General features: G+C 37.4%; 2 protein-coding genes across 2 annotated transcripts; both read right to left on the bottom strand.

Moving 5' to 3' along the window:
- Positions 1-20,602: 20,602 nt before the first annotated feature.
- LOC115921359 lies at positions 20,603-24,704 on the bottom strand. Its single transcript, XM_030978768.1, has 3 exons — positions 24,579-24,704; positions 23,893-24,214; positions 20,603-20,672 (listed from the first exon to the last, which is right to left on the bottom strand). The coding sequence occupies exons 2-3, from the start codon at positions 24,186-24,188 to the stop codon at positions 20,603-20,605; spliced, it is 366 nt and encodes a 121-aa protein (XP_030834628.1). The 5' UTR covers positions 24,189-24,214; positions 24,579-24,704.
- A 217-nt stretch (positions 24,705-24,921) lies between these two features.
- On the bottom strand, positions 24,922-25,881 carry LOC115921358. The gene is made up of 3 exons (XM_030978767.1): positions 25,695-25,881; positions 25,313-25,465; positions 24,922-25,083 (listed from the first exon to the last, which is right to left on the bottom strand). Exons 1-3 carry the CDS (start codon positions 25,836-25,838, stop codon positions 24,922-24,924), a joined length of 459 nt encoding a protein of 152 aa, XP_030834627.1. The 5' UTR covers positions 25,839-25,881.
- Positions 25,882-27,450: the final 1,569 nt, after the last annotated feature.

The raw sequence follows: 27,450 nt of genomic DNA, 5'->3' as shown, positions 1-27,450 counted from the left end.
AGCCTATTCTTATTGAAATGCAACTTATCTATATTATTAAGATCCTGCTATTAGGCCTAAACAAAAGAGATGTTGCGTTGACCTTTAAAAAGCCAAAACCTGGGTCGGTCGGTCGGAAATTTGTTTTGTTCCTTTTTGTTTACTCCCTCGATATCAGTGATATACAAATGTTGCTAAAATGACATGTTTTTCCGGATTTTTTTAATCTCTCTTTTGCCTATTATGCCAGCAGAGGCGGCACTTCCAGCAGGGAAGGGGGGGGGGGTACTCCCCAAAAGCCCATTTTTTGCATAGATCAAGTGCCCCTTTTCTAATAACTGTCCTTTTCCTCTCTTTTTTTTCTGGTAATTACGTCTTTTCAGGTTTGAGAAATTCCCCTTTTCACCTCTGATTTTGTTGCCTTTTTTAATTTTTACTCGTCCCCCTTCCCTTTCTCTTAAATGCCCCTTTCCACCTCTGATAAGTGCCTCTTGTATTTTGACACGTGCTCCTTTTCCTTTCTAATAAGTACCATATTTCCTTAGGATAAGTGCCCCTTTCCTTTTTTAAATGAGCCCCTCCCCCTTATCAAAATGCCCCTTTTAACATCTGATAAATGCCCATATTAATTCAGATAGGTGCCCTCTTTCGTCAACAGATTCCCCATTTCCATTCTCACAAGTGCCTGTTGAGTGTCTCTTTTCAGCTGCAAGAAGTGCCATTTTCACCTGTTTAATAATTGTCCTTTTTACTTTGACACGAGCACCTTTTCTTTTCTAATAACTGTTCTTTTCCCTTTTGATAAGTGCCTACTTTTCCTTTCTCCATAAAATGCATCCCTAATTAAAGATGATTTAGAGCCCCTTTTTCTTTTATTTTCACTAGAGCTCGCTCGCTACGCTCGCTCCCATGTATAGATATTATAAGTATGTAACTTATGAAAGAACTGTTCACTCTTTCTTCATTAGATTGTGATTAGTACTCATCAGGGTTTTTTCTTCCTTCTTTATTGGCTGTAATTTTTGGCACTGGGACCTCACAAATCTTTTTGCTCGCTCGCTCGAAAATTAAGTCCATTACACCCAACCTCATAGTATGTTGCTTAATTAGGCATTATGTTGTTCCACGTAAAGAAATTAAAAAACTATCGATATTATCTCTGGTAGTGTAATCGCAATCATGACGATATAGGGTTATATACCAATGTATGTTTGTTTGTGTTTACCTTTGTAGGTGCCCTTTTTGGTTGTTGCCCCCCCCCCCCCCCTTTGGGGAGACGCTCCGCCGCCCCTGAATCATGCTAATTGGTGGTGATACGCATTTTGTTCTGACCCCCCCCCCCCAAGTTTTTGCTCATTACGCCACTGGATGTGAGTGAAGTAAAGATTATTATCCTCATAACAAAGAACATATCATGAATTTGCTTTTGATAAGCATTTCCTTGAGCTTGAATTGGCATTAAGGTATTTTCTTTTCAACTGACTAATAGTCATTGCTAATTAAGTAAGAAATTGCTTTTGAAATAAATAACACACGCATAATGGCCCACATTCATTCATTCAGCTCCAGCTTGGTTCAGGCGGATTTTCGCAATGCTTTTTGAAAAGTCTGCTGCTTAGTCATCCGTGGCAGCCCAATTATGACTGTAGTATCTGATATTTTATTGGTTAACATTTATTGTAAAATATGATTTAAGCTTACATTGTTTATAACTATTTAATTCGTTAGTTCCTTTCATTTTTTTAGACGCCCTGTATATAGCCCTTAAAGAGGGTTAAAAACAATATACATTTTGCGGCGCACGCTTACCAGTTGCATAAAATGTAAATATATAGTATGATGGGACGTGATAAAAGTATAAGGTTTATTGACAACACTTGGGTACTATATGTAGCGAAGTAGAGATATCTCCCTTTAAACCAGGTGACCCTCCCCCCCCCCACCTCTCTCTCTTTCTCCCTCTCTATTTCTCTCTCTCTCTCTCTCCTATTGCATCATTCTCTCTACTGGAGGTCAGCAAACTACAATGAGATGATACCCTCTCTCTCTCTCTCTCTCTCTTTCTATCTATCTCTCTCTCTCTCTCTTCCACTCTCCTATTTCATCATCTTTCTTCCTACCTGAGGTCAGCAAACTACAGTGAAATGATACCTGGTCATCTTCCACTGGTCCAAAGATTCCAAGAATAGGATGTTTGTAGAGAAGACTTTCAGTTATGACTTTCAGTATATGACAAATAGTACCGGTAGACAAAGCCCCTATTCAACCAGTGTTGGTGTCGACTGATTATAAACAGGCAAATAGTGGGAAACAGGCAAAGAATATTTTGTAGGAGGAGATCTCGAAAACGAGATTGTGAATATGTAATTTGGTATAAAAAAAAACCCTCCCTTGCATGAAATCCTCACTTGGAACCTCCCCACCCGAAACCCTTCTCCTCCTAATCCATCTTTAATTCATCAGCGCTTCAAGATCTAGTATATAATACATTTCGAGATTTGGACTTTGGAGAAGTCAAGCAAAAGTTTAGACACTTCGAGAGGTTGAGCAAATTCTGACTTTCAACAATTCACCTTTACGAAATACACCATCCAGCTCCAGTCACTCGGAGCTCGATTCTATTATTTCATCATAATATAAGACGGCGTGGCGTGGGCGTTAGATACAGAAGAAACTGTTGGAGCTTATCATATGCATTAGTTTAAGATTTATCGAAAAATGTACTATCTTTGAATTTGTTGATCAAATTTATATTTTAGTCATCTATTTACAAGTTACAACACTTCCTATTAAAGCAACTGAGCCGAGTGTTGTGGAAATGAATTTGGTTGTCAAACGTTAATCTTAACCTTCAGGGACAATTTTAAAATGCAAAAATACTAATGTATAAAGTGACTTGTAATATATCAGATCAAAAGTAAACTAGCAGTGTTAAAGCATTCTCCTGTGATAGGAAACGAGTATTGATTTCTCATGTAATAAGTCTCTAACAACAATAAGTCAAATTAGGTAATGATTTTATTCAGTACATGCGTCTTTCAATTCCACATCGCCACATCGTTATTTTGGGGCGAAATAGGAAAGGAAAAATAATGCAGAATCAACTCAAATGATACATTTCGACATATTCGAAGGTGTACCAAAACATAAATAGTTTAATACTAATGAAAAAACCTTTGTAGAAGGAATTTTCTAAAATATTATTGTTTGTCATTAGAATGACTCGGTAACATTGTTGAAGGTTGATTAAAAAATTGCGTAATTTTTGTATATAATGTTACTTGTTATCTTCCTTCTACGCTCGAACGTGCCAAAAATCCTGAACAAATTCTTAAACCACAAAGATATTAATGGTTCTCTAGGAAGACGTCACTGTGCAACACGCTCTAACAATGATTGACAGTAAATTCTCCCAACCATTTATGAATTTTCCCAACCTTTTTTCCATGAAAAGAACACAATAAGACAGGCTTCTAAAAATATTTCAACACTTAAATGTTTGGAATGGTATGTAGCACAAATTCATTGGTTTGAGGCGATTTACATTCACCTAAACTGTAATTAAATTGTAATAATATTGTTGGGAGAATTAAAGGTAATACAAAGTTTTGAGAAATTGTGAAAATTCGGTGGATAGTGATTCTTTACAATGTTGATATATTTGGATGCCCCTGTAGATTTTTTATAAGCTCTAAAAATTTAGACCCTAAAACACTTCTGCTTTCGAGAAAAATGGAATATAAAAATTTACCGGTGCTCCCGGTAAATGTTGATAAATTTTAAATAGCGCCTACGCGGCCGTACAATGGTAGCTGCGACGATGAAAATTTCAGAATATGTACTTGTGATATATAATTTCCGAACGGGATTAGCTAATCGGCCGATTTTGGTAAAAAAAACATTGTTTTATAGCTTAATTAATATATTGACCTTGAAAGGGAGCTATAACATAAAGAGTGTATTATTTACAATTTTATAACTTTAGACTCGATTTCAACCGCTACAACGATCACTGAATATTGTAGGATCGCATATGCTTCATTTGGACCAAATTTATGACCTCATACCAAAACTTAGTATTACCTTTAAGGTATCGATCAATTCAGTTTTGTTTCCAATTTGTATCATTACTAATGGTCTGTTTTCACTCAATATTTCAGATTATCTTTAATTGTACATCTAGCATTGAAGTCACTACCTTAGCACCATTTTCTCTCATCTTTACAATGCTACCAAGTCCCTTTATATCTGAAATTACGCTTCGTTCTCACATCATAAAATATAAAACCATAGTCAAACGGTCCGAGACTATCCTGGTAACGCCAGACTATATTCAGGTACATATAATACCCAGTGAAAGATATTGCTTTTAATGTTCGAGAGAGAGAGAGAAAGATTGGCAGAAACAGAGATCCTTTATTTGCACATGTTTTGAAAAAAGTAAAAAAAAACTACCAGTTCATTGTCAGCATCTGACGCGCTTCTACATTTCCTTCACTCACATGATCTGCATTCAATTTTGACAAATGATCTTGTTTGAGCGTGGGAGACAAGCGATGCACAGCCTAATATAACAATAAATGAGCGTGTAAATTTGTGTTTGTCTCCGCCTACTAGAGCATGTGAAATGCATTATGTAGGTTAAGAACATAGACGTTGAACCAAACCGAGTGGTCGGCTCCGGGGTAATCTACCTGTTTGACTACTTCACTTTTATGAAATGCTTTTAATTGTACCAACAAAAAACAAGTCTTTTGTACCCTTGTGGTCTTCGCAAAGTCAATTCAAAACATTTTTATGCACCATCGGATGAGGCCCAGGAAGACAATACATACTGGATGTATTTGATCAAACGGACCATATTCTGTTGTATTCATAAAAAGAAGGCACCTGGGAATCATTATACGATCAAAAGTAATAATGCAAGTTAGACACATGTCTGGCATGCTTGTAAAAAGTGTTCCATGATTGTACATCTACAGAGTGAGTCAGAAAAAAATGTCTCACTTTTTAAAAGTTGTATTGTTTGAAGTATAAATATTTACTTATGGGTTTCATGGTATCTCTTGATAGAGTTATCCTCCTAGAATATTTAGGTACCATTTTCATTTGAATCTCTGCAAGCATGACTGAACATCAGACAATCTTTTCAAGACTGCCAGATCTCAATAGCGCCAAGTTACTGGGTGAGGAATAAAACAGTGCATTGAACAAAGGCAGTCAGACAGACACACACACACACACACACGCACGCAACACACACGCGCGCACACGCAAACTCACCCACACGCACGCGCACAACACACACGGTAACAATTGTTTCATAATTTCCCCTTTCTGATTAAGCATTCATTTTTATCAAGATGGTACCTAAATGTACTGGGAGGATAACTTTATCAAGACATATCATGAAACCCATGATTAAATATTCATACTTCAAACAATACAACTTTTGAAAAGTGGGACATTTTTTTCTGACTCACTCTGTATATCCCTCTCATTTTTTCTACTCAAGATCTGCGATATTATTTATTCACCTTCTCCATTATGTTTGTGTTTGAATGCAATGTGGAACGACTCTGTTTGGATTATATTCATATTCAATGTCTTGTTTTTCACGGTCTGTGAAGAGTAAGGAGAATGTTTATATATCAGTATACTCCAGGTATGTTTTGGCGATTAGCACACGATACAAAATGTTATTTCTTATATTTACTTGCACAAATGGAAATTAATTAAAACTTCAGAAGGTTTACAAAGATATGTGTATTAGAGCGAAATATTAACAGACTAACAAATAGTCTTACCCCTTGAAAATATTTCCGTTTGTGTGTGTTTCATTACTAAAGAATAAAAGGTGGGCTGGTTGAATTAGGGCCTGTGTTTAATACAATACGATATGAGCTTTAATATTTCACACTCTCAAAAAAAACTTAGATCTGAATTTAAACATTTTATCAAGAACTTCAAAAATTACAAAGCTTGGTAAGGGTATGAATAATTTAGTTGATAACTGCATGTATACTGGATCACTCGCATCAAATTTGTCATTTATCCAAGTTCTGAACTCCCTTGCTAGTTAATTATTTGATTACAATATTGATTTGTGTTTTTAAATCGCTTATTTCTGGAAAATCTGCTTATTTGTGAGATGTTCAGCTATCCGTGTGTCAATGTGGTAAAAGATAGGCGTTTAAATACTGAAGTCACAAATTCGTTATAAATACTAATAATGATTATAATAATGGCCCGGGCATAGTAGGTGACAAGCAGTAAACAGAAACAGACTTAAAAACAAGTATAACAACTAGACAACTACTGTCGAAAACAGCCAAAAACACGACGAAACAATGAATATTCCTAATAAATTTCATAAGTATTGTGTTTGTATTTCCCTGACCGTATTTCAAATATAATTGTTATATAGCATCCCCCCCCCCCCCAGCCCACCTCCGTCGAATATACAGGGGTTTACTACTTAATGTAAAGCCGTTTACATCAATAATAAGGTATGATATATCTTACTTATTTGCTCTCAGGAAAAACACAATTATGTAATATCATCATCAATAGTGATCTGTCAGTATGACAGGCTCAGTGACCCAAACAGAATTCTACATCAAGTGTCTTTCCAGGTAACTTGGTCTTGAGCTATCCATTTCAGCATTTTATATCCTGGTGCTCCACATTCTGCGAGTAAAAATATAACACCATTATATAAAATACCAACCAATATTTCGATTGTTATCATAGATTCTTATGAATAGTATTTGTCATTATTATTAAGTGCAGAGTGTTTCACTATCCTTGGGGGCTTTGGGTTTGATCATCCCTAATGATGCTCACCTCTACGCGGTAACTCCAGCTGCATTGTTTGCTGTTGACTTCATGCTTTGGTGAAATGAAATTCAGATCATTGTCGTCCTGTTAATAGAAAAGGCGGCCCGATGTATGCAGGTGCATTGCGTGTCATGATACTTCATGTGTCTACTCATGTGACTACTCTAATTGAGATGCAAGTTATCAGCCGCAGGTGTGAGACTATCCTAAGGCAGGCCAGACTATATTCGAGATTATTCATTTATCATTATTATATCATTTTTATTATCAAAAATATTAAAATGATCATTATGATGATTATCATTACGAAATGTATTGTTCTCTATTTCCTATATCGCCCATAAATTGAGGTTGCGCTTTTCAAACACCTTTCTCACCGATTGTTTTGGAGAGCTTAGCCAACCCTGTTCGATTTGTTTGAATTGTTAAATTGATACCGTTGTTATTGAGAATAAAAGAAAAACAATGCATCGCAGCCTAAACGGCCGAATCGGACAATATTAACAAATGTGAAATACAATATATAAAATCATGCAGGCAAATGACATCTAAATTAAAGAACGGCAAGTTCATTAGTAAATTGTATAACAATTATGTTTAACTTATCAAAATTATTTGATCTATAAAGAATATAAAGAAAAGGTAAGAAGAACATGATGATGGTACAGAGTAAAGAAAACAAAAAGAATGGTAAGATTAAGAAGAAATGAATAAGCGCCTAATAAATGTTATGCATTATTATTATTATAAGGAGAGGCAGAAGGACATGAAGATAAAAAGAGGAAACGGTTGAAGAGGAAGAAGAAAAAGAATCAAGGGGGATAGGAAGAAGAGATGGAGGGTAGTGTGAATCTTAACAGTATCATAAGCTATCAATATCAATCCATTGCACATTATATGAACCACAACAAAAAGAGGCTAGATTTGTTTAAATATGTTTAAAAAACAAATAATAACATGAACAAATTGCACACATGAATTGGGCAAAACATATAGCAAATATTGGTTATTTAGGCAAGCTTAAACCAAAGAATATACGCCATGTTGTGATCAAGTGAAACCAAATTGGCCAAGCTGTGTTTAAAAGATGGCTCATTGTCATGTACGTGTAATATCCACTTGAAGATAAACAAAGAGAGAGAGAGAGAGAGAGAGAGAGAGAGAGAGAGAAAGAGAAAGAGAAAGGGGGGGGAGAGAGAGAGAGATAGAGAAAGAGAGAGGGGGAGGGAGAGAGAGAGAGAAGTCAAAACAGTTAATTGTCACCGTTCCACACGCTTCCACATTTCTTTCACATATACTTACATCATCTGCATAAAAATTAGACAAATAACCTTGTTTGAGCGTGGCAGACGATACAGCTTGATTTAACAATGAATGAGTTGATTGTTTTCCCCGGCTCCTGGAACATGTGGAATGACTGAAGAACATGAACTTTGTACCGAACCGAGTGGGCCTTCCCGGGGCAATCTCCCTGTTTGACTACTTCACTTGTATGAATTGCTTTCAATTGTACAACACAACAACACGCTTTTGTATAGCCCTATGCTCTCTGAAATGTACAAATAGATCATGAAACCTATTTCATAAAAACGGACCATATATTTTGTTTTTCTTAAAAGAATGCATCTGGGAACCATTCTATGATCAAGAGTAATCATGCAAATTGAACACATTCCTTGCATAACCGAACATGTACAAACATGTTACATGACTGTACATCTCTCTCTCTGTCTCTCTCTATCTCTTTCTTTCTACCTAAGATATGTGGTATTACTTATTTTCCTTCTATATTAATGATTGTGTCTTAGTGCACTTCGGATACAACTCTGCTTAAATTATATTCATATTCATGGTCTCGTTTGACACGTTCCGTGAAGATCTGGGAGGGTGTTTAGGTACAGTGTATATACTCATCAGTGAGTTTTGACTCTCAACACACGATACCACATTATGTTTCTCACGTTCACTTGCACAAATGGAAAGCAATTCTTAAAGATCCTATATCAGCCAGGACAATACAAATATATGTATATATAATCTAACGACATATTAAGACGGAGAATACAGCAATGACTGCTTACCGTGGTTTTAGTAATATTACAACGAAAAGGCTCAGCTTATGAGCCTTTATCAGATGTACACATTACCCATTTTCACACACTTCAAAAAAATAAATTGGTAAAGGTATAAATAATTGAGTTGTTAATTGTACTTGTGGATCACTGCATCAACTTTGCCACCTATTCAATGTTCTCGCTCCCTTGCTAGTAAATTATTTCCGAGAATGTATTTCTACCTGTATAAGATCGGAATAATGCTGATGATCAGATGATAATAAAACAGTAGGTAGTAGACAGTGGCCAATCTTTGATTTGGCGTCAGGGGGACAAGTGAGCGAGGGGTGGTGCTGGGAGACTATTTGTGGAGCATTTTATACTTTGGTGTTTGTCACATGCAGGCGCGTACGCAAGAGGGGTTAGGGTTTAACCCCCCCCCCCCTTAATGTTTGTTATGTGTGTGCTTTGGAGGAAAACCCATTCCCCTTCAATATTTTTTTCGTGCTAAAAGGTGACAGAAAAAAAGTGAACTTACCCCCCTCCCCCCTTTTTGAACGAAATATCGGTCGGCATATTTTTTCCAATTTCCGGCCTAAAGAAAGGTGCTCTTACCTCCCCCCCCCCCCCCCCCCCCGAATAGGGCCCCTATGTTGGTGCTGTGGTCTAGTGGACAAGTCACCCGACTGCAGATCACAAGGTACGTAGCCTTTTGACAAGGCCTCGTGAATCTGGCTAAGAGGCTTAGATGAGTCTAGATACCCGGGGTGAACGCGCGACCGCCCGTGGCTGTGGCTTCTCGCTCTGTCGTTCACGCCGGCTTTCGAGATTAGTCTCAATTTAGTCGCTCAGCCTCTATCAGACAAGTGGCCTTGTTCAAAGGCTACAAGGTACGTGGTTCAAGTCTCGCCGCGGCGCTAATGTCTTTTGGCAAGACGTTAATCTGCATTTGCCACTCTCCACCCAGGTGTAAATGGGTACCTAATATTCTTGAGAGCTGTTTACTTTGGCAGCTCGGCTACGACCAGGGTAATATGTGTAAAGCGCCATGAGCGTCAGAACCTGACGTGTATCGGCGCTATACAAATAACCATATTATCATTATTTAGCCCCTCCCTTGCCGCCGGCTGGACCCGCCACTGTCTGTCGTCATCAGTGTATTGTAGGGAACGACCCACAAACCGTCAACTTGGGAAATCCCAAACTGTATTGTTCACCGTTGACTTAATGCACTGATAAGATGAAATTCGGTTCTTTGTCGTCACATGAATAAAAATGGCGGACCGATTTATACAGTTGCTTTGCATGACATGCAATGTATGCATGATACTTTATGTTTCCTCGCTACAGGGTAAGTCTCTTCTGATTGAGATGTAAGATTTCTGCTTGCATATATTGGAATCGTATCTCAAAGTCCTTTCTCGTAAGTTATGATATGATTATAGAGCGACCACTTGACATAATGCACATACTGATTACACAGATAACGGTAGAAGATACTGCTGTGCCGGGCGTTAGTCTGATGAAAGAAAAACAAAAATATTATAGCCGGGACATGATCCGATCATACTCTGGTGAATCCCATATTGATGCAGGGACATGATTGACACATGAATCTCGTTTGACTGTAAATTGAAATTACAACACCATGGATGTGTTGGTTGTGATATCGGGAAAAACGGGTGGAATGGTGAGACTTATTGCTTTTAATAAAATAAAAATTTGACAATAACACACGTAGCTTTGATTGATGTTGTATTTATACAGCGATTGTGATGGGGAATCAAACATGCTCTCTCAATTCGAATGTGTGCGTTGCATGGCTAACCAAGAATTTTAAATTCAATACACACTCTTCGAATTAAATTTCAGTCTCAAAGTGTGTGATTCTTATCACTTGAATATCAATTATTTAAGCTTTGCATGTTATTTTGAGTATGTATTTGTTTTCCTTTTAATAATTTAAACAAAGCTCTGTTGAACACCACCATTTGTATGTGTAATGAAGGCTTACTTTAATATGTTATGAATATTATTCATGTACACTATGTGTTACATTTAAAGTATATTTGCTTTATTTGCTAGCTAAACAGGCTACTCTATGAAGAGATGTGATTTAAAAAATAAATAAATAAACATCCGCCTTGTGAAATCGTAATACAGCAGTATATATAGCCATATTTAGACTAAACGTAAGCGAATGTTAAATTGTATAGTATTGTCGGAAACCGACGAACACATTGCTTCCTTCTTCGTTGTTTCTTGTTTCACCATTGACACTGCTGTCCTGGTAAGAGAGGGCGGTAACTTTCATCTTGACTCTACACAAATCTACTAGAATTATATTTGATTTGGACTTGACATGTTCTGATAATGTCTATATTGTCAAGTACAGGCGCGTAAGCAGGGGGGGGGGTGTTTGAGGGGGGTTAACCCCCCCCCCCCTTTGGTACTTTAATGTGTGTAAACCCCCTAAAAAAAATCTCAAACCCCCCCCCCCTTTTTTTTTTTTTTTAATTATTTAAAAAAAAAAAAAAAAAATCACCCCCATGGCTGACCTAAGAAAGGTGACCTTACCCCCCCCCCCCCAACGGAGGAAAATGTCAATTTTTTAAATTTTGAGACAAAAAAAAAATGTCCTCTCACCCCCCCCCCCCCCCCCCCCCCCCCCCCGCTTATTCAGCGGCTGGCTGAGTCGTTGCGATTTTTTTTTGGGCCCCCCCCCCCCCCACTGAGCGACTTTTCGGCTGGCTGAGTCGTTGCGATTTTTTTGGGGCTCCCCCCCCCCCCAAAAAAAAAGTGTCCGCTTACCCCCCCCCCCCCCCCCTCCATCCAACTGAGCGTCTTTTCGGCTGGCTGAGTCGTTGCGATTCGTTTGGGGCTCCCCCCCCCCCCCAAAAAAAGTGTCTGCTTACCCCCCCCCCCCCCCCCCCCCATCCCCCCCCCCCCCCTGAGCGACTATTTGTCCGGCGCGATTTTCAAATTTTCCTGAGTCGTTGCGAAATTTTGGACCAGATTTTAACCCCCCCCCCCCCCCCCTTGAAAAAATACTGCGTACGCCACTGGTCAAGTACATATACCTGTGAATGAATGAATACATTTATTTATCTTGGGATGATGTAGAACGATTAATTTCACCAAGGAGTTTACTCGCTGTGGTAACTCTTTGTTTTTATTATAACATTCGTATACTTTTCCAATGAATATTTCCATCTTTTCTATTCTTAAACAAAAAGCAAAAGCATCAACCCGTATAAGTGGTTTTGATACCCAAATATCCATAGCTCCCTGAGTTTTAGAACAAGATATGAATGAACCTGTATATCTATTGATGTTCGAAACAAGAAATGGTTACGTTGTAAATGTGAGAATAATCACTTCCATTTAACATGCTCAATTCATAATTACAATAATTATTATCTCATCTAGCTCTAGATTATGAATGCATATCACGGTCCCTTGTCCTCATTTGCTTCACAACATGATGCATATACATGTAGCAACCTTTAGAACTGTTAGGTGTCATTGCAAATAAAAGTCCAGGTAGACCATAAGTACGTCATTGTTTGGCGTTAGGGAACAACATTATTACGTCACGAACTAAATAAACCACAGTCTATATGTTAATATTTCTTCCTTTCTATTGCAGGGGTGAGGTGTGATGTACCAGATGGCGTTGTGTATACCGACTTACAAAAAACTGCGGAGAAAGGAGATGAGCTTGTTCTCAAATGTCAATTTTATGGAACGCCAAACTCCGTTTCCTGGAAGAAAAGAGCTGTGTCCACGGAGTCACCCAACCTGATCACATGGGAGGAAGGGGAATTCACTTCCGGGTCATGCGTTTATGGCGGGTCTTGCTATATGACCAATGACTTCTCCCTTGTCATCAAAAACGTCACCGTTTCAGATCAAGGAACATATAACTGCAGAGTCTCAAACTACAAAAGGATCTTGATATACAACTTTACGGAAGTAAACGTCTTCGGTAAGCATATCATTTTGTACATTTTGCAGTATGACTAACAACTAACACTGAAGAGGGTAATTTCATAATGATCTCCATGCTTTTAAATTACACTACCGCTACATGTTATCCTAATATTTGTGGAATGTAAAAAGAATAGACGGAAGAAAAATATCATTATTTATATATTACAATATTTACCTTTACATTAAGAGTAAAAGTTATGGTTATGTATTCAAGCTGAAATTTAAATTGAAACAAATAGCTTTGTGAGTTACATGACAGTTCTCCTACATGAAAATATCAGCGTGTTTCTATTAAGTTATACTGCATTATCCGGTTGAAGAAATAAGCGTATAATGCCAGGGAAGAGCAGTTAATATCTACGCGCATTACCAGGATAAAATACACCGCTCCGATCTAGCCAGAAAAAAGGCGGTGAAAGGCGGTGAAAGGCGGTGAAAAAGTTCATCGAACTCTGGCTAAGGTCACCGCAAAGTATTGTGGGATCGGACTGCCAGGCAACCGTACTAGACAAGATGGCGGGATTAACTCAAGCGAACATCGTCAGTCTCGTTGCACTTTTTACATTTTATTCACAATCATTAGCTTCAGATCCAACTTCAAGTACTCATTCAACACGATATAAACATGCTAGAATTCGCAGATATGTAAGGCTACTACAGAGACGAAATGAGATGGCTAGGAGAGAGAGGCGAAGACGACGATTCATGGCACTGGCTGAAATTGCAATGGTTTACGCAGGCACTCGCGTTGTTGACATCGACCAGGTTTATATCCAACAATATACAACTTGGTTCGAGGAATGCGTTTTGTTGACTTACACGGACAGGCAGTGGCAAAGGAATTTCAGAATGAAAAGAGCAACCTTCTTCAAACTCTGCGACGACTTAAGAGACGATTTGACCAAAGAACAAACCTGATTTAAGAAACCAATCTCCGTAGAAAAGAGAGTTGCTGTAGCAATTTGGAGGATGGCGACGCCATGTGAATTTCGAACAATCGCCCTTTTGTTTGGCATCGGTCGGTCGACGGCATGCAAGATTACCCACGAAGTGTGTCATTTTATTTTTACAAGACTTTATAACATGTACATTAAGTGGCCAACAGGCAATCGCTTACGTAAAGTTCTACATGCCTACAAGAGCAACCATAACATGCCCCAATGTGCAGGAGCAGTTGACGGGACACACATTCATGTTTCCCCCCCTGAAGAGCATCATAATGACTATTGCAATAGGAAGGGCTTCACAAGCATTGTGCTCCAAGCAGTTTGTGACTACCAATGCAGGTGAGATTCATTTTTTACTGTGTTGATGTTCAATAAAAATAAAATAAAATAGATTTCAACGGCTTAATTAAATCTCTGATTCTGAATGATATCTTATCTTAATTGGCGCTAGTTCAGAAGCCTATCCAAAATTTGACCTGTAACTCCGGCGTGGAGATAGATCTAGGTTTCGATCTAGATCTAGATCTACCCCACTAAAACAAGCTTCCCAAAATGAAGTTAATATTTAAATAAAGATCATGAGTTAAAATCGTTATGTTTATTACCTGTTTTGTGTCAATTTTCTTGGAGTATGTTTCTGAAAAACGCTGATATTAGTAATAATCTAGTAGACTCTAAAGGGTCTGGTAACTTTTTCACAGGTTTCACGGCAAACCGCTGCACAATAGTGTAGAGCATGCTGTGCTGAGTGACGACTACAAATTCAAAACAAATTCTCAAGCAATAATACTTGGACTCTAGATTATAGATCTAGACTAGATCTAGTCTAGAGTCTAGACCTACATGTAGATGTAAATTTTGAAATGAATTCAAGGAACTAGATATTCCATTTGATAGTGTTATGTCTTCTCTGCAATCAATTAATCCTATGAATGAAGAAAAAATAGAATATATTTTGAGTTTATTAGGCGTGCATAAAATGGCTGTATCAATAAAGTTAATTAATTTTGCAACATGCTAGTCACTCAACTAATATATTTACCTCATATTTCAGGTTTACGGATGTTTTTGTTGGATTTGCTGGACGTGCCCATGACGCTCGAATTCTTATAAACTCTGAAATGTATCAACGTGGTCAAAATGGTCTTCTTTTCCCCCAGGTAAGAAATCCCAGAAAACGTACAGTATGTAACATTTTTGCAGTATAGATTTTGTAGGTGATTTGGAAATGCAGCAATAAATGCAGTTCCGATGATACAATTATGCAATTGTGTAACCAAACAATTTATTTAAATGTGTTTCATCAGTTTCAGGGATAAAACGTGTGATAAACTTAATACACGCATTTCAATGGGACGTTAATGAACTTGTACTTATGACGGTTTCATGAAATGCTGCCCTGAAAATCAACTTACAGAATACCGCCCCAGGAAAACATTTTCCAGCAAGGGAGAGCACTCACTGAATGTGTCAATTTAATACAAGATGGTATAAAATAAATAAAGCCAAAACTGGCTGAAAGCTTAAATTATTTCATGCTTAAAATACGAGAGAGGAAGCGAATTATTTAATTAGTATGGTAAGGGATATGAAATGTTAAAAAATCATTATTTATAATTAACTCTAATTTGTTTTTTATTAAACTTCTAATTTCAGTGGACAAAGCAAATTGAAGGTGTGGACATCCCGATCTACATCTTGGGTGACCCAGCCTATCCCCTCCTGCCATGGCTTTTGAAAGGCTTTCCGGAAACTGCAAACATGACCAGGGAACAGAAGCGTTTTAATTTCTCACTTAGTTCTGCACGAATATTGATTGAAATTACATTTGGACAGTTAAAGGGACGTTGGCGATGTTTGAATAAAAAAAATGAGTCTCATATAGACTTTATGCCACTGACCGTAGCTTGTTGTTGTGTGCTACATAACTATTGCATTGACAACGAGGATCCATTTCGTAGGGAACCACTAGACTTACCTGAAGATTTTGATATACTAGAAGTGAATAATTTGGACAATCAGGGCCAAGAAGCTGAGCAAGATCATGATGTTGCTGTTGCAAATCCGGTGGTGATCGACCCGAAGGCTGTAAGACAGGCTTTACTGGAGTATCTCCAAAACAATCGTTGACATTTAAGAACATAAACTGATGATATACTGTTATGTGAAGCTCTACCTATTGCAATAGTCATTATGATGCTCTTCAGGGAGGGAAACTGCACCGGCACATTCGGGCATGTTGTGATTGCTCATGTATCCATGGAGGACTTTACGCGATCAGTTACCTGTTGGCCATTTAATGTACTGCTTGTAAAGTCTTGTAAAAATGAAGTGACACACTTTGTGTGTAATCTTGCAGGATGTGGTTGGCCATTTAATGTACTTGTTGTAAAGTCTTGTAAAAATGAAGTGACACACTTTGTGTGTAATCTTGCAGGCTGCCAAACAAAAGGGCGATTGTTCGAAATTCACATGGGGTCGCCATGCTCCAAATCGCTATATCAACTTTTTTTTCTATAGAAATTGGTTTCTTAAATCGGGTTTGTTCTTTGGTCAAATCGTCTCTTAAGTCGTTTGAAGAGTTTGAAGAAGGTTGCTCTTTTCATTCTGAAATTCCTTTGCCACTGTTAACAAAACGCATTCCTCGAACCAAGTTGTATATTGTTGGATACGAGCCTGGTCGACGTCAACAACGCGAGTGCTTGCGTAAACCATCGCAATTTCAGCCAGTGCCATGAATCGTCGTCATCGCCTCTCTCTCCTAGCCATCTCATTTCGTCTCTGTAGTAGCCTTAAATATCTGTTAATTCTAGCATGTTTATGTCGTGTTGAATGAGTACTTGAAGTAGATATATTTATGGTACATTAATTTTCACACATTTTAAAATCGTCAGGTCATGCCTGCATTTGAATTGATGTGCCTGCAACTTTTATATTGTTGGCTAGTTTGGTACCACCTACATGTAGTACCAGTAAATGTTCAAAGTCTAAGACCAATCCCATTTAGCTTATATAGTTTGCGGACAGAATGCTTAAAATTGATGCAATTATGGACTGAATGCGTACATGTATTGAATTGAATTGAATGTATAAATATATGGAATGCCACTCTGACTCAATCGCAGCATTTTGTAGAGTCTCTGTCTACAGCAACTCTTTTTTCTATAGATTGGTTTCTTAAATCGGGTATGTACTTTGGTTAAATCATTTCTTAAATCGTCAGAGGTCATGCCTGCACTTGCATTGTATACTTAAATAAATAAACAATGTGCCTGCAACCTTTATATTGTTGGTTAGTTGGTACCACCTACATGTACATGTACATGTAGTACCAGTAAATGTTAAAGTCTAAGACTAATCCCATTTAGCATATATAGTTTGTGGACTGAATGCTTAAACTTTATGTATTTATGGACTGAATGCATACATGTATTGATTTGAATTGAATTGAATTGAATGTATAAATACAGGTTGTCACTCTGACTCAGAGCATTTTGTAGTCTCTGTCTACAGCAACTCTTTTTTTCTATAGAAATTGGTTTCTTAAATCGGGTATGTTCTTTGGTCAAATCGTCGTGAATCGGCCATGAATCGTCTCTTAAGTCGTCGCAGAGTTTGAAGAAGGTTGCTCTTTTCATTCTGAAATTCCTATGCCACTGCCTGTCCACAAACCAAGTTGTATATATATTGTTGGATACAAGCCTGGTCGACTCCCAAAACGCGAGTGCTTGCGTAAACCATTGCAATTCCAGCCAGGGCCATGAATCGTCGTCTTCGCCTCTCTCTCCTAGCCATCTCATTTCGTCTCTGTAGTAGGCTTACATATCTGCAAATTCTAGCATGTTTATGTCGTGTTGAATGAGTACTTGATGGAGATATATTTGTGGTACATTAATTTTCACAGATTTTAAAATCGTCACAGAAGTCATGCCTGCAGCAACTATCTTTTCTACGGAGATTGGTTTCTTAAATCGGGTTTGTTCTTTGGTCAAATCGTCTCTTAAGTCAAGTCGTCGCAGAGTTTGAAGAAGGTTGCTCTTTTCATTCTGAAATTCCTATGCCACTGTTAACAAAACGCATTCCTCAAACCAAGTTGTATATTGTTGGATACAAGCCTGGTCGACGTCAACAACGCGAGTGCCTGCGTAAACCATCGCAATTTCAGCCAGTGCCATGAATCGTCGTCTTCGCCTCTCTCTCCTAGCCATCTCATTTCGTCTCTGGAGTAGACTTAAATATCTGTGAATTCTAGCATGTTTATGTCTTGTTGAATGAGTACTTGAAGTTGGATCTGACGCTAATGATTGTGAATAAAATGTAAAAAGTGCAACGAGACTGACGATGTTCGCTTTTATTGGTCGATGGCCACATGCCTGTGTTAATATAATACACAACGGCCAACAGAATAATTAATCTACATTGTACCATGAATTAATAAATGAAAGAAAACTGCATTTTCTTAATGAAACTCAACTTAATTATTCAACATTATAAACATTTTTTTGGAGATGTACATGAACAATGCATTTCTTTGTAATCTTACAAACTGTAAAGTAATCAGTTTTTTGAGCTGTATAACATTAGCATTATGAAATATAGTTGTTTAAACTGGTACTGGTACTACTTTAAACAAAAAAAGAAGATTGTATTTCTTGTCTTTCCTTTTCAGATTTCTTGGTACTTTTAACATGTTTTTAACTTCATTCATGTTACTGAGATGTACATTATTATTCAAGAACTTAAATAAAATGCATTTCTTAAAGGGACTTGTTCAGATGCTAGATGTACATTTAAAGATAATTTGAAAGTTAAGAGTGAAAAGAGACCATTATTAATGATAAACATCGGAGACAAAACTGATCTGATCAATTCCTGAATTCTTTGAACAATATTAATTCAATTTAATTTTAGGTGAATATAAATCTTCACAAAGCAATGAATTGATACTGTACATATTATATTTCATTCCAAACATCTACACTCAACTTTATTATTCAACATTATTTACAATGGGAGATGATCTATGAGATTTGTTTAATGTTAAACCAACTGTATAATTAATCTACATTGTACCATGAATTAATAAATGAAAGAAAAATGCATTTTCTTAATGAAACTCAACTTTATTATTCAACAACTACTGCTTATTGCCTATTTGTTCTTTTCCAACATTAATTTAAAGACTAGAGGAATAAATAATTTACTGAGACAGAATCTTGATGACAGCAAGTCACAAGCAAAGAGCATCATGACCAGGTTGAGAGCAGTGGTTTGAGATATTGATCACACATTACACTCCTGTCTTAATACTTGTTCATGTATTTTTGAGACGCAGTCTGTAGACCGTCCAAAAGGACCACGGGAAAGGACGGTGCCCGAGTGACAAGGGCTCCGTCCTTGCCCATATGGTCCTTTTGTACGGACTAACAATCCGTACAATTATTTAAAACAGCATTAGTAAAAAAAAATAGGACCCACTGTTAAAATAACAATTAACATCTACAATTAAAATCTTAGTAAAGGTATATATACAAGATAGAAACAAAATATTGCACCCGATAGTAAACAAATATACCATGCACTGAGAGGCTCTAGTTGAAATTATGGATTCCTCGGCGACAGGAATAACACTATTTTCTGAGGGGCAAAGCCCCAAAGAAAATAGTGTCATTTTTGTCGCAGAGGAATCCATAATTTCAACTAGTGTCTTGAAATAGTGCATGATATATTTGTTTTATATTTTTCAAACCAACCTTCACAAAAATAATAATAACAATAATTATGTTAACTGTCACTGAAGTTGTGTAGAGTGCAGTGATCATTGATCAAAAATATAATTCATGCTATCACATGACAAGCACCATCTGTGATTCACTTAGCGAGGCACTGATCACTGTGTGGGGAGAGGCAGACATCTTGAGAATACTCAAGGTGAAAACGGAGATAATCCAATTAGCTTAACCAGAAAATTACTGAAAGACTTAATAATCAATACCTCCTCTAGTGCAATAAGACCCAAGTTATAAGCAAAATCAAATACCTTAACCCTTCCTGTACTGGGGGGGGGGTGGGGGCTGGGAGGCCCCCCCCCCCCTCGACATTTTTGGAGATTGCACCGCAACTGCTTGGAATTGTCGTTTCATGACTTTTTTCCCTCTAGTCTTACGCAAATTTTCAGATGTATTTCTTCCTAAGTGGAAGATATGAATTATTTTTTTTTATATGTTACTCAAAGTAACTTGATGTATTCCAGAACAAAAGAATACATTAGAAATAAAACAATAAATATATAATAAGTAATAAAAAACAATAAAATACATAAAAAAAATAAAATGATGAATTTCGAATACGTATTCTGCGTATTCATAATTTATGCAAATTAACCTATGCATTTTCAAATATCATACAAATAATGAAACCTCAAGATGAAGGAAACATTTATTCAATACATTTTCAAGATACTTCACAAGTCTACAGACAAATATGTAGAGTTTTCTGTAAAATGCATAAAATTAGGAATTTGCATACCGGTTATTAATTAAGCTATAACGACAGAAATTTGCATATTAGGAAAAAACTAGTTATACCATCTTGTTCCTTACGTAAATAACTACAAACATGCACATTTTCGTGTTTATCGGACATTCGACGGTCGAAATCATACCCCCCCCCCCCCAGTCAGTGAGGTGCTCAAAATATCCCAGTACAGTAAGGGTTAAGACACTATTCACGAATAGAAAGAAGGCCAACCAAAGATGACATCCTAAAAGTTTGTCCGGGTGGGATGAGCTAAAGCCGATACTCGATAGTCAACATGGCCTCCCATGTAACGAGACGCAAGTCATCAGATATAAAGTATCTGAAGAGTTAGAAGATAGCCAAGCATTAATTACTGTGTGGGGAGAGGCAGATATCTTGCGGATTCTTGAGGGGACAACTAAGAGAATCCAATTAGCCTACCTGAAAATAACTGAAAGACTTAATAGTCAATACCTCCTCCAGTGCAATAAGAGCCAAGTTATAAGCAAAATCAAGTACCTCACTCAAGACACAATATACAAATGGAAAGGCCAACCAAAGCGGGGCAGGCAAGAATGACATCCTGAAAGTTTGTCCGTGGTGGGATGAGCTAAAGCCGATACTCAATAGTCAACATGGCCTCCCATGTAATGAGACGCAAGTCATCAGATATAAAGTATCTGAAGAGTTAGAAGATAGCCAAGCATTAATTACTGTGTGGGGAGAGGCAGATATCTTGCGGATTCTTGAGGGGACAACTAAGAGAATCCAATTAGCCTACCTGAAAATAACTGAAAGACTTAATAGTCAATACCTCCTCCAGTGCAATAAGAGCCAAGTTATAAGCAAAATCAAGTACCTCACTCAAGACACAATATACAAATGGAAAGGCCAACCAAAGCGGGGCAGGCAAGGATGACATCCTGAAAGTTTGTCTGTGGTGGGATGAACTTTTAAGCCCATACTCAATTCAGGAGAGCTTAAAGGGGAAGTCCACCCTGAAATTAAGTTAGTTTTAATAGGAGTAGAAAAATGAGAGAAACAAGTCAGTGAAAGTTTGAGCGAATTCCGATTAAAAATAAGGAAGTTAGGATTTTTGAAGTTGTGATCAATCAAACACAAATTGGCAACTCTATGACGTATCATACGAGCTCAACTTCCATTTGCTCAGTACTAAACAAATCTAAAATTTTCATTTTCCCTCAAGAAAAATTTCAACCATACATGCACCCTAAATATAATAATTGCAAATATGTTTCTATACTCCCCCTGCAAGGAACAAATATATATTCCGTCGTCAATAACGAAGAAAACATGATTTTATGGAATATTATGCACAAAGCAAATGAAGGAGAGCTTGTATAATAGGTCACAGAGTTGCCAATTTGTATTTGATTGATCACAACTTCAATAATTCATAACTTTCTTATTTTCATTCAGAATTTGCTCAAACTTTCACTCACCTGATTTTCTTATTATTCTGCCTCTATCGAAACAAACTTATTTTGGGGGTGGACTTTCCCTTTAAAGGAAACCAAAACCTTCATACTAAATTACTTTTATTGTAGGGCAGGTCCAAGCTATTTGGATTGTGACGTACGGGACATTCAGAGACTTTAAACAAGAAATAACAACAGATGAAGTTATTTATATGGCTATCTTTTGGTTTGAGTCTGTGGCTATTATGGGCTAGTTCATTTGTGGAAAGTTTAAGTTCTGACTAATTTTATAATTAATTTTTAATGTAATTAATGTGCCGCGTGACGTACGGGAGAGCTTAAAGGAAACCAAAACCTTCATACTAAATTACTTTTATTGTAGGGCAGGTCCAAGCTATTTGGATTGTGACGTACGGGACATTCAGAGACTTTAAACAAGAAATAACAACAGATGAAGTTATTTATATAATTTCATGTGTTGTTATTTCTTGTTTAAAGTCTCTGAATGTCCCGTACGTCACACAATCCAAATAGCTTGGACCTGCCCTGTAAAGTTTAAAAGATTTGAATAAAATCAGTGAAAATTTGAACAAAATCGGGCAAGGAATAAGAAAGTTAGAGCTATTTGAAATGACTAGTCACTAGAGGGCGGTATTTAATTTGATGACATCATCTGTGAACAACACTCCATGCCTTTTGTACATAAAATTTCACAATTTTTTTGTTTGCTTCGTATTTCTTTGTGTTCTAGATCCGACTTCATAACATGTGAAGTAGAATATAATTTTGCATTCTATATCTTGCTTTCAGGGGAGTACATTATCTCAATCACAAGAAAGAAGGAAAAACATGAAATTTGATGTACAAAAGGCATGGAGAGTTGTTCACAGATGATGTCATCAAATTGAATACCGCCCTCTAGCCTTGCCCGATTTTGTTCAAATTTTCACTGATATTTTTCAAATATCTTAAACTTTACAATAAAAGTAACTTAGTATGAAGATTTTGGTTTCCTTTAAACTTAAAGTTGCACCAATTTAGAAATTGAAACTGAAGAAATTATTTATTGTCCTTCAAATACATCACCAGAGTCCATATTATGAAATAGTACGGTTGGTCTAGCATTACCACCTTGTCGTCTACTTGAAGTTGGCGTCTGCACCTGCATATTACATACCTGCCAACATTTGAAAATGAGAATTAAGAATTTTTAGCACGGTATGTCTTAGAAAATAAGAAATCTGTACCCTTAACAGGCAATACGCGGTAAATCTGTGCAAAAAAAGTGAATACAAATTCGCTGATCAATCATGCAGCCCTTCAACGCACGCAATACGTGAACTCTCACATCGCGGCATATGATAAAACAAGCTTAAAGGGATAGTTGAGTTCTGTTTTCAGACCGCAAATGCCTTCAAAGTGCATGGTTATTGTTCTTATTCTTATCTATGACATTTCTAGTCCCCTTTTAGAACCTAAAATTGCTATGAAGGTAATTTTAGACCCCAAAATGTGTGAAATTTAGCCAATACGAGCACACCAATCCAGCTCCACTTTCAAAGAAACATGGTGACCGTTAATCAATTATTTAATTAAAAATAACAATACATGGGCCGGCTGGTTGTGCGTAATATAAGCAACACGAAAATGCCAACAAAAAAACAACATCGGCATTGGCTGAAATACTACGTAAAATGCGTTATTTCGTTTTTTTCAACGGTTTTTTTCAAATTTTTAAAAATATCTAATATTTGTGGCGGTACACAAGTATTAGAAATCGTTATATTTCAGCCGTCTCTGAACCGATTTTGATCAAACAAAGATGATTTTGTCACTTAAATATTATGTTCTTTCAAATTTGACACTTCAGTTTTTCATTATCTCACAAAAATATTATTTTGTGTAGCGCCCTCTGCAACAGAACTCAACTATCCCGTTAATTTGGCTTAAGCAACACAAAAAAAAAAAAAAAAAAAAATATAGAAATTTTGAAAATCCGGGATATTCCACATTTTGGGGTCCTAAAATCCAGAAAAACAGGATATTCCGGATTATTCGGGAGGGTTGGCAGGTATGATATTATAAGGATGATTTGTTACTGGATCCTGGTGCTGATTATACATGGGGGGTTGCTGGTACTGTTGCGGGGTAGCGATCTGGTTGAATGTGGGTTGGTTAGGTTGGATCACTTGACGTAGTGTGTCAGCCAACATCTGTGTATTCTCTCTGCTCGCAACTCTTGTTTTCTCCGCCTCCTCTCTCCTTGCTTCAATCTCAATCTGTGTCTGTTGTTCTTCAAATGCAAACAGCTCTTGTGTTGTTCGTCTTTGTTCTGCCCTGTGTCTCCGTTCCGATTCAGCATCCATCTCCCTGAAATCGCGCATAAAGATGTCCATTGACTGTTCAAGTTTGGTCATTTTGGAGCGATTTTGAGCAGGCCCACCTTACAAAAAAAGAGGAAAAATGAATAATAAAGGTTTAATCTCTGAACTACAATTAGCGTTATATTAAGGCTAATTTCATGTTAGGCCAAAGAAACAAAAAATTCTGTCTCAAAGCCCATGATGATTTCAAAATCAAATGCAGAATGCGTTTTTTTTCTTCATACTCATTAAAAAAATTAAGTTTTGAAAAGTTAAAAAAAAAAAAAAAATGCCATCTAACCAATTCAACCAGGGGTACATGTAGGTCAAATAAAATTGGAATAAAGGACAGCATAACTTCTGCAGGGGTAACACTGACTTTTAAAATCAGGGGTCAAAATCATAATTTATTCAATGTTAGGCTTAACTTGAACTTCACCTTACCTTGAACTTGATGTCGTCTTCGCACCTGACCGACACGAGCTGCACCAACATTAGCTCTAGGGAGCTGCAACACCGGCACCTCACCAACATCAACCTGGATGTCATCACCTGAAGAGTCATCTTGAGGGCCATTTCGAGTATTGATATGCCCTATTCAGAAGAGAAAATACATGTGTCAGTCAACCTTTTTTTTCTCTCCTAAAATTATCAAAATTATCATGACCGACAAGCAAATTGTCCCAAATTGGATTTACGCTGGTTTCTGCGGTAGAGTTAATGGTGTTTAACCACTGCAAAAAGGTTACATGCATGATTGATTTGGAAGTTAGGCTTAACTTGAACTTCACCTTACCTTGAACTTGATGTCGTCTTTGCACCTGACCGACACGAGCTGCACCAACATTAGCTCTAGGGAGCTGCAACACCGGCACCGCACCAACATCAACCTGGATGTCATCACCTGAAGAGTCATCTTGAGGGCCATTTTGAGTATCATTGATATGCCCTATTCAGAAGAGAAAATACATGTGTCAGTCAATCTTTTTTTCTTCTCCTAAAATTAGCATGTAATTGAATATTTCATCTACTCAGGATGACCGACAAGGCGACAAGCAAATTGTCCCAAATTGGATTTACGCTGGTTTCTGCGGTAGAGTTAATGGAGTTTAACCACTGCAAAAAGGTTACATGCATGATTGATTTGGAAGTTAGGCTTAACTTGAACTTCACCTTACCTTGAACTTGATGTCGTCTTCGCACCTGACCGACACGAGCTGCACCAACATTAGCTCTAGGGAGCTGCAACACCGGCACCTCACCAACATCAACCTGGATGTCATCACCTGAAGAGTCATCTTGAGGGCCATTTTGAGTATCATTGATATGCCCTATTCAGAAGAGAAAATACATGTGTCAGTCAATCTTTTTTTCTTCTCCTAAAATTAGCATGTAATTGAATATTTCATCTACTCAGGATGACCGACAAGGCGACAAGCAAATTGTCCCAAATTGGATTTACGCTGGTTTCTGCGGTAGAGTTAATGGAGTTTAACCACTGCAAAAAGGTTACATGCATGATTGATTTGGAAGTTAGGCTTAACTTGAACTTCACCTTACCTTGAACTTGATGTCGTCTTCGCACCTGACCGACACGAGCTGCACCAACATTAGCTCTAGGGAGCTGCAACACCGGCACCTCACCAACATCAACCTGGATGTCATCACCTGAAGAGTCATCTTGAGGGCCATTTTGAGTATCATTGATATGCCCTATTCAGAAGAGAAAATACATGTGTCAGTCAATCTTTTTTTCTTCTCCTAAAATTAGCATGTAATTGAATATTTCATCTACCGGGAATCTTTTTTTTTTAAATCTCTTCAAAATTGAACTGATAAAAATTAAACCTGTCCAAAATGTTAATAATTTGGAACTTACGTTCATCACTTCCTTGTAAAAATTTTCACTGGAATTCCTAATATAAATTTGAAGTATTTCAAAGGGTCACTTTGAAAGCAAATTTTATAATAATTTAGAAACATACCTTGAAAGCCATCCGGTGTTACGCACCTGCGCAACGATCCCAACTGGTTAACCAGGAAATCTTCATGCTGGAATTCCACATCTAGTTCTGCTTCTGTTGTTCTTGCAAGTAAATTGGGCAAAGATGAGGCTGTCGATGATGGCCTTGGTGGTCTTGATGACGAAGAAGGTAAAGATCGATTCAGGTGCTGGTGGGGCTCAACATCATTTCTCCAATTCACTTGGGAAGCCCCACCAGCACCTGAATCAATTGTGGAACGAGGAGTCATGAGATCCCCTGTGAAAGAAACCAACCAAAAATAAGTTTTTATTTAGGGACCGTTTAATAATTACAAGGGAGCATAGGGGGTCATGACCGGTCATGCAATTTCCACTTTGGCTAATAATAATAGGTCTAGATCTACTAGACCTAGGGGCAGGGGGAAAGTTTTGTACAAATTATATTTTGAACCAGGCATTGGCTTGGGAAAAGCACCAGACACTGTACGTAGAAAAACAAATAGACTAGAGCACTTTCATTTCATTCATCATGTTCATAATAACAAATACAAAATCTAGATCTAGTTGTAGCAGGTTTGATTTCATTTCCACATGCATCATCAGACAGTTGCACACTTGTTGAAAATAAAGGCGAGTTCTTCTGGTATTAACTAATACGATTGCATTGTGAAAGAAAAGGTGTGGAATGGATCAGAAAAAAAATGATCATGTAGATCTAGCATGTAAGTATTGGTGTGTACTGCAAGGTTCTGGAGTCATCAAAATCATAATAAACCTGATCTTGCCTCTTGGTAAACACTGGTAACAAGCCTGTACACAGAAAGATGTATATGGGACTGGAGAAATGGTGTCGGGGCTAGAACTCAATTTTTTATTTTAACTTTTACACTTCGTCAATTGAAATGCATGCTAATAATAACAATTTTAAATTGGTGCAACTTTTGGTTAAATTTAAGCTTACCTGAATCGAGTATAGGCTTCAGCTCGTCCCACCACGGACAAACTTTCAGAATGTCATCTCTCCCTGCCCCGCTTCGGTTGGCCTTCTTTCCATTTGTATATTGTGTCTTGAGGTACTTGATTTTGCTTATAACTTGGCTCTTATTGCACTGTATGAGGTATTGATTATTAAGTCTTTCAGTTATTTTCAGGTAGGCTAATTTGTTTCTCTTAGTTTTCCCCTCAAGAATCCGCAAGATATCTGCCTCTCCCCACACAGTAATTAATGCTTGGCTATCTTCTTGGGTCCACAGAAACGCGATGTTTTCCGCCATTTTATTTAAATTCAGCGGGTGTCGGGGTCAAATTTTCCGATCACGTGATCACTCCTAC

Source organism: Strongylocentrotus purpuratus, unplaced genomic scaffold (assembly GCF_000002235.5).
Source record: "Strongylocentrotus purpuratus isolate Spur 01 unplaced genomic scaffold, Spur_5.0 spur5_scaffold_1, whole genome shotgun sequence".
NCBI lineage: Eukaryota > Metazoa > Echinodermata > Echinoidea > Camarodonta > Strongylocentrotidae > Strongylocentrotus > Strongylocentrotus purpuratus.
Note: the sequence above shows the minus strand (reverse complement) of the source record. Positions and strands in the feature narration are given on the sequence as shown.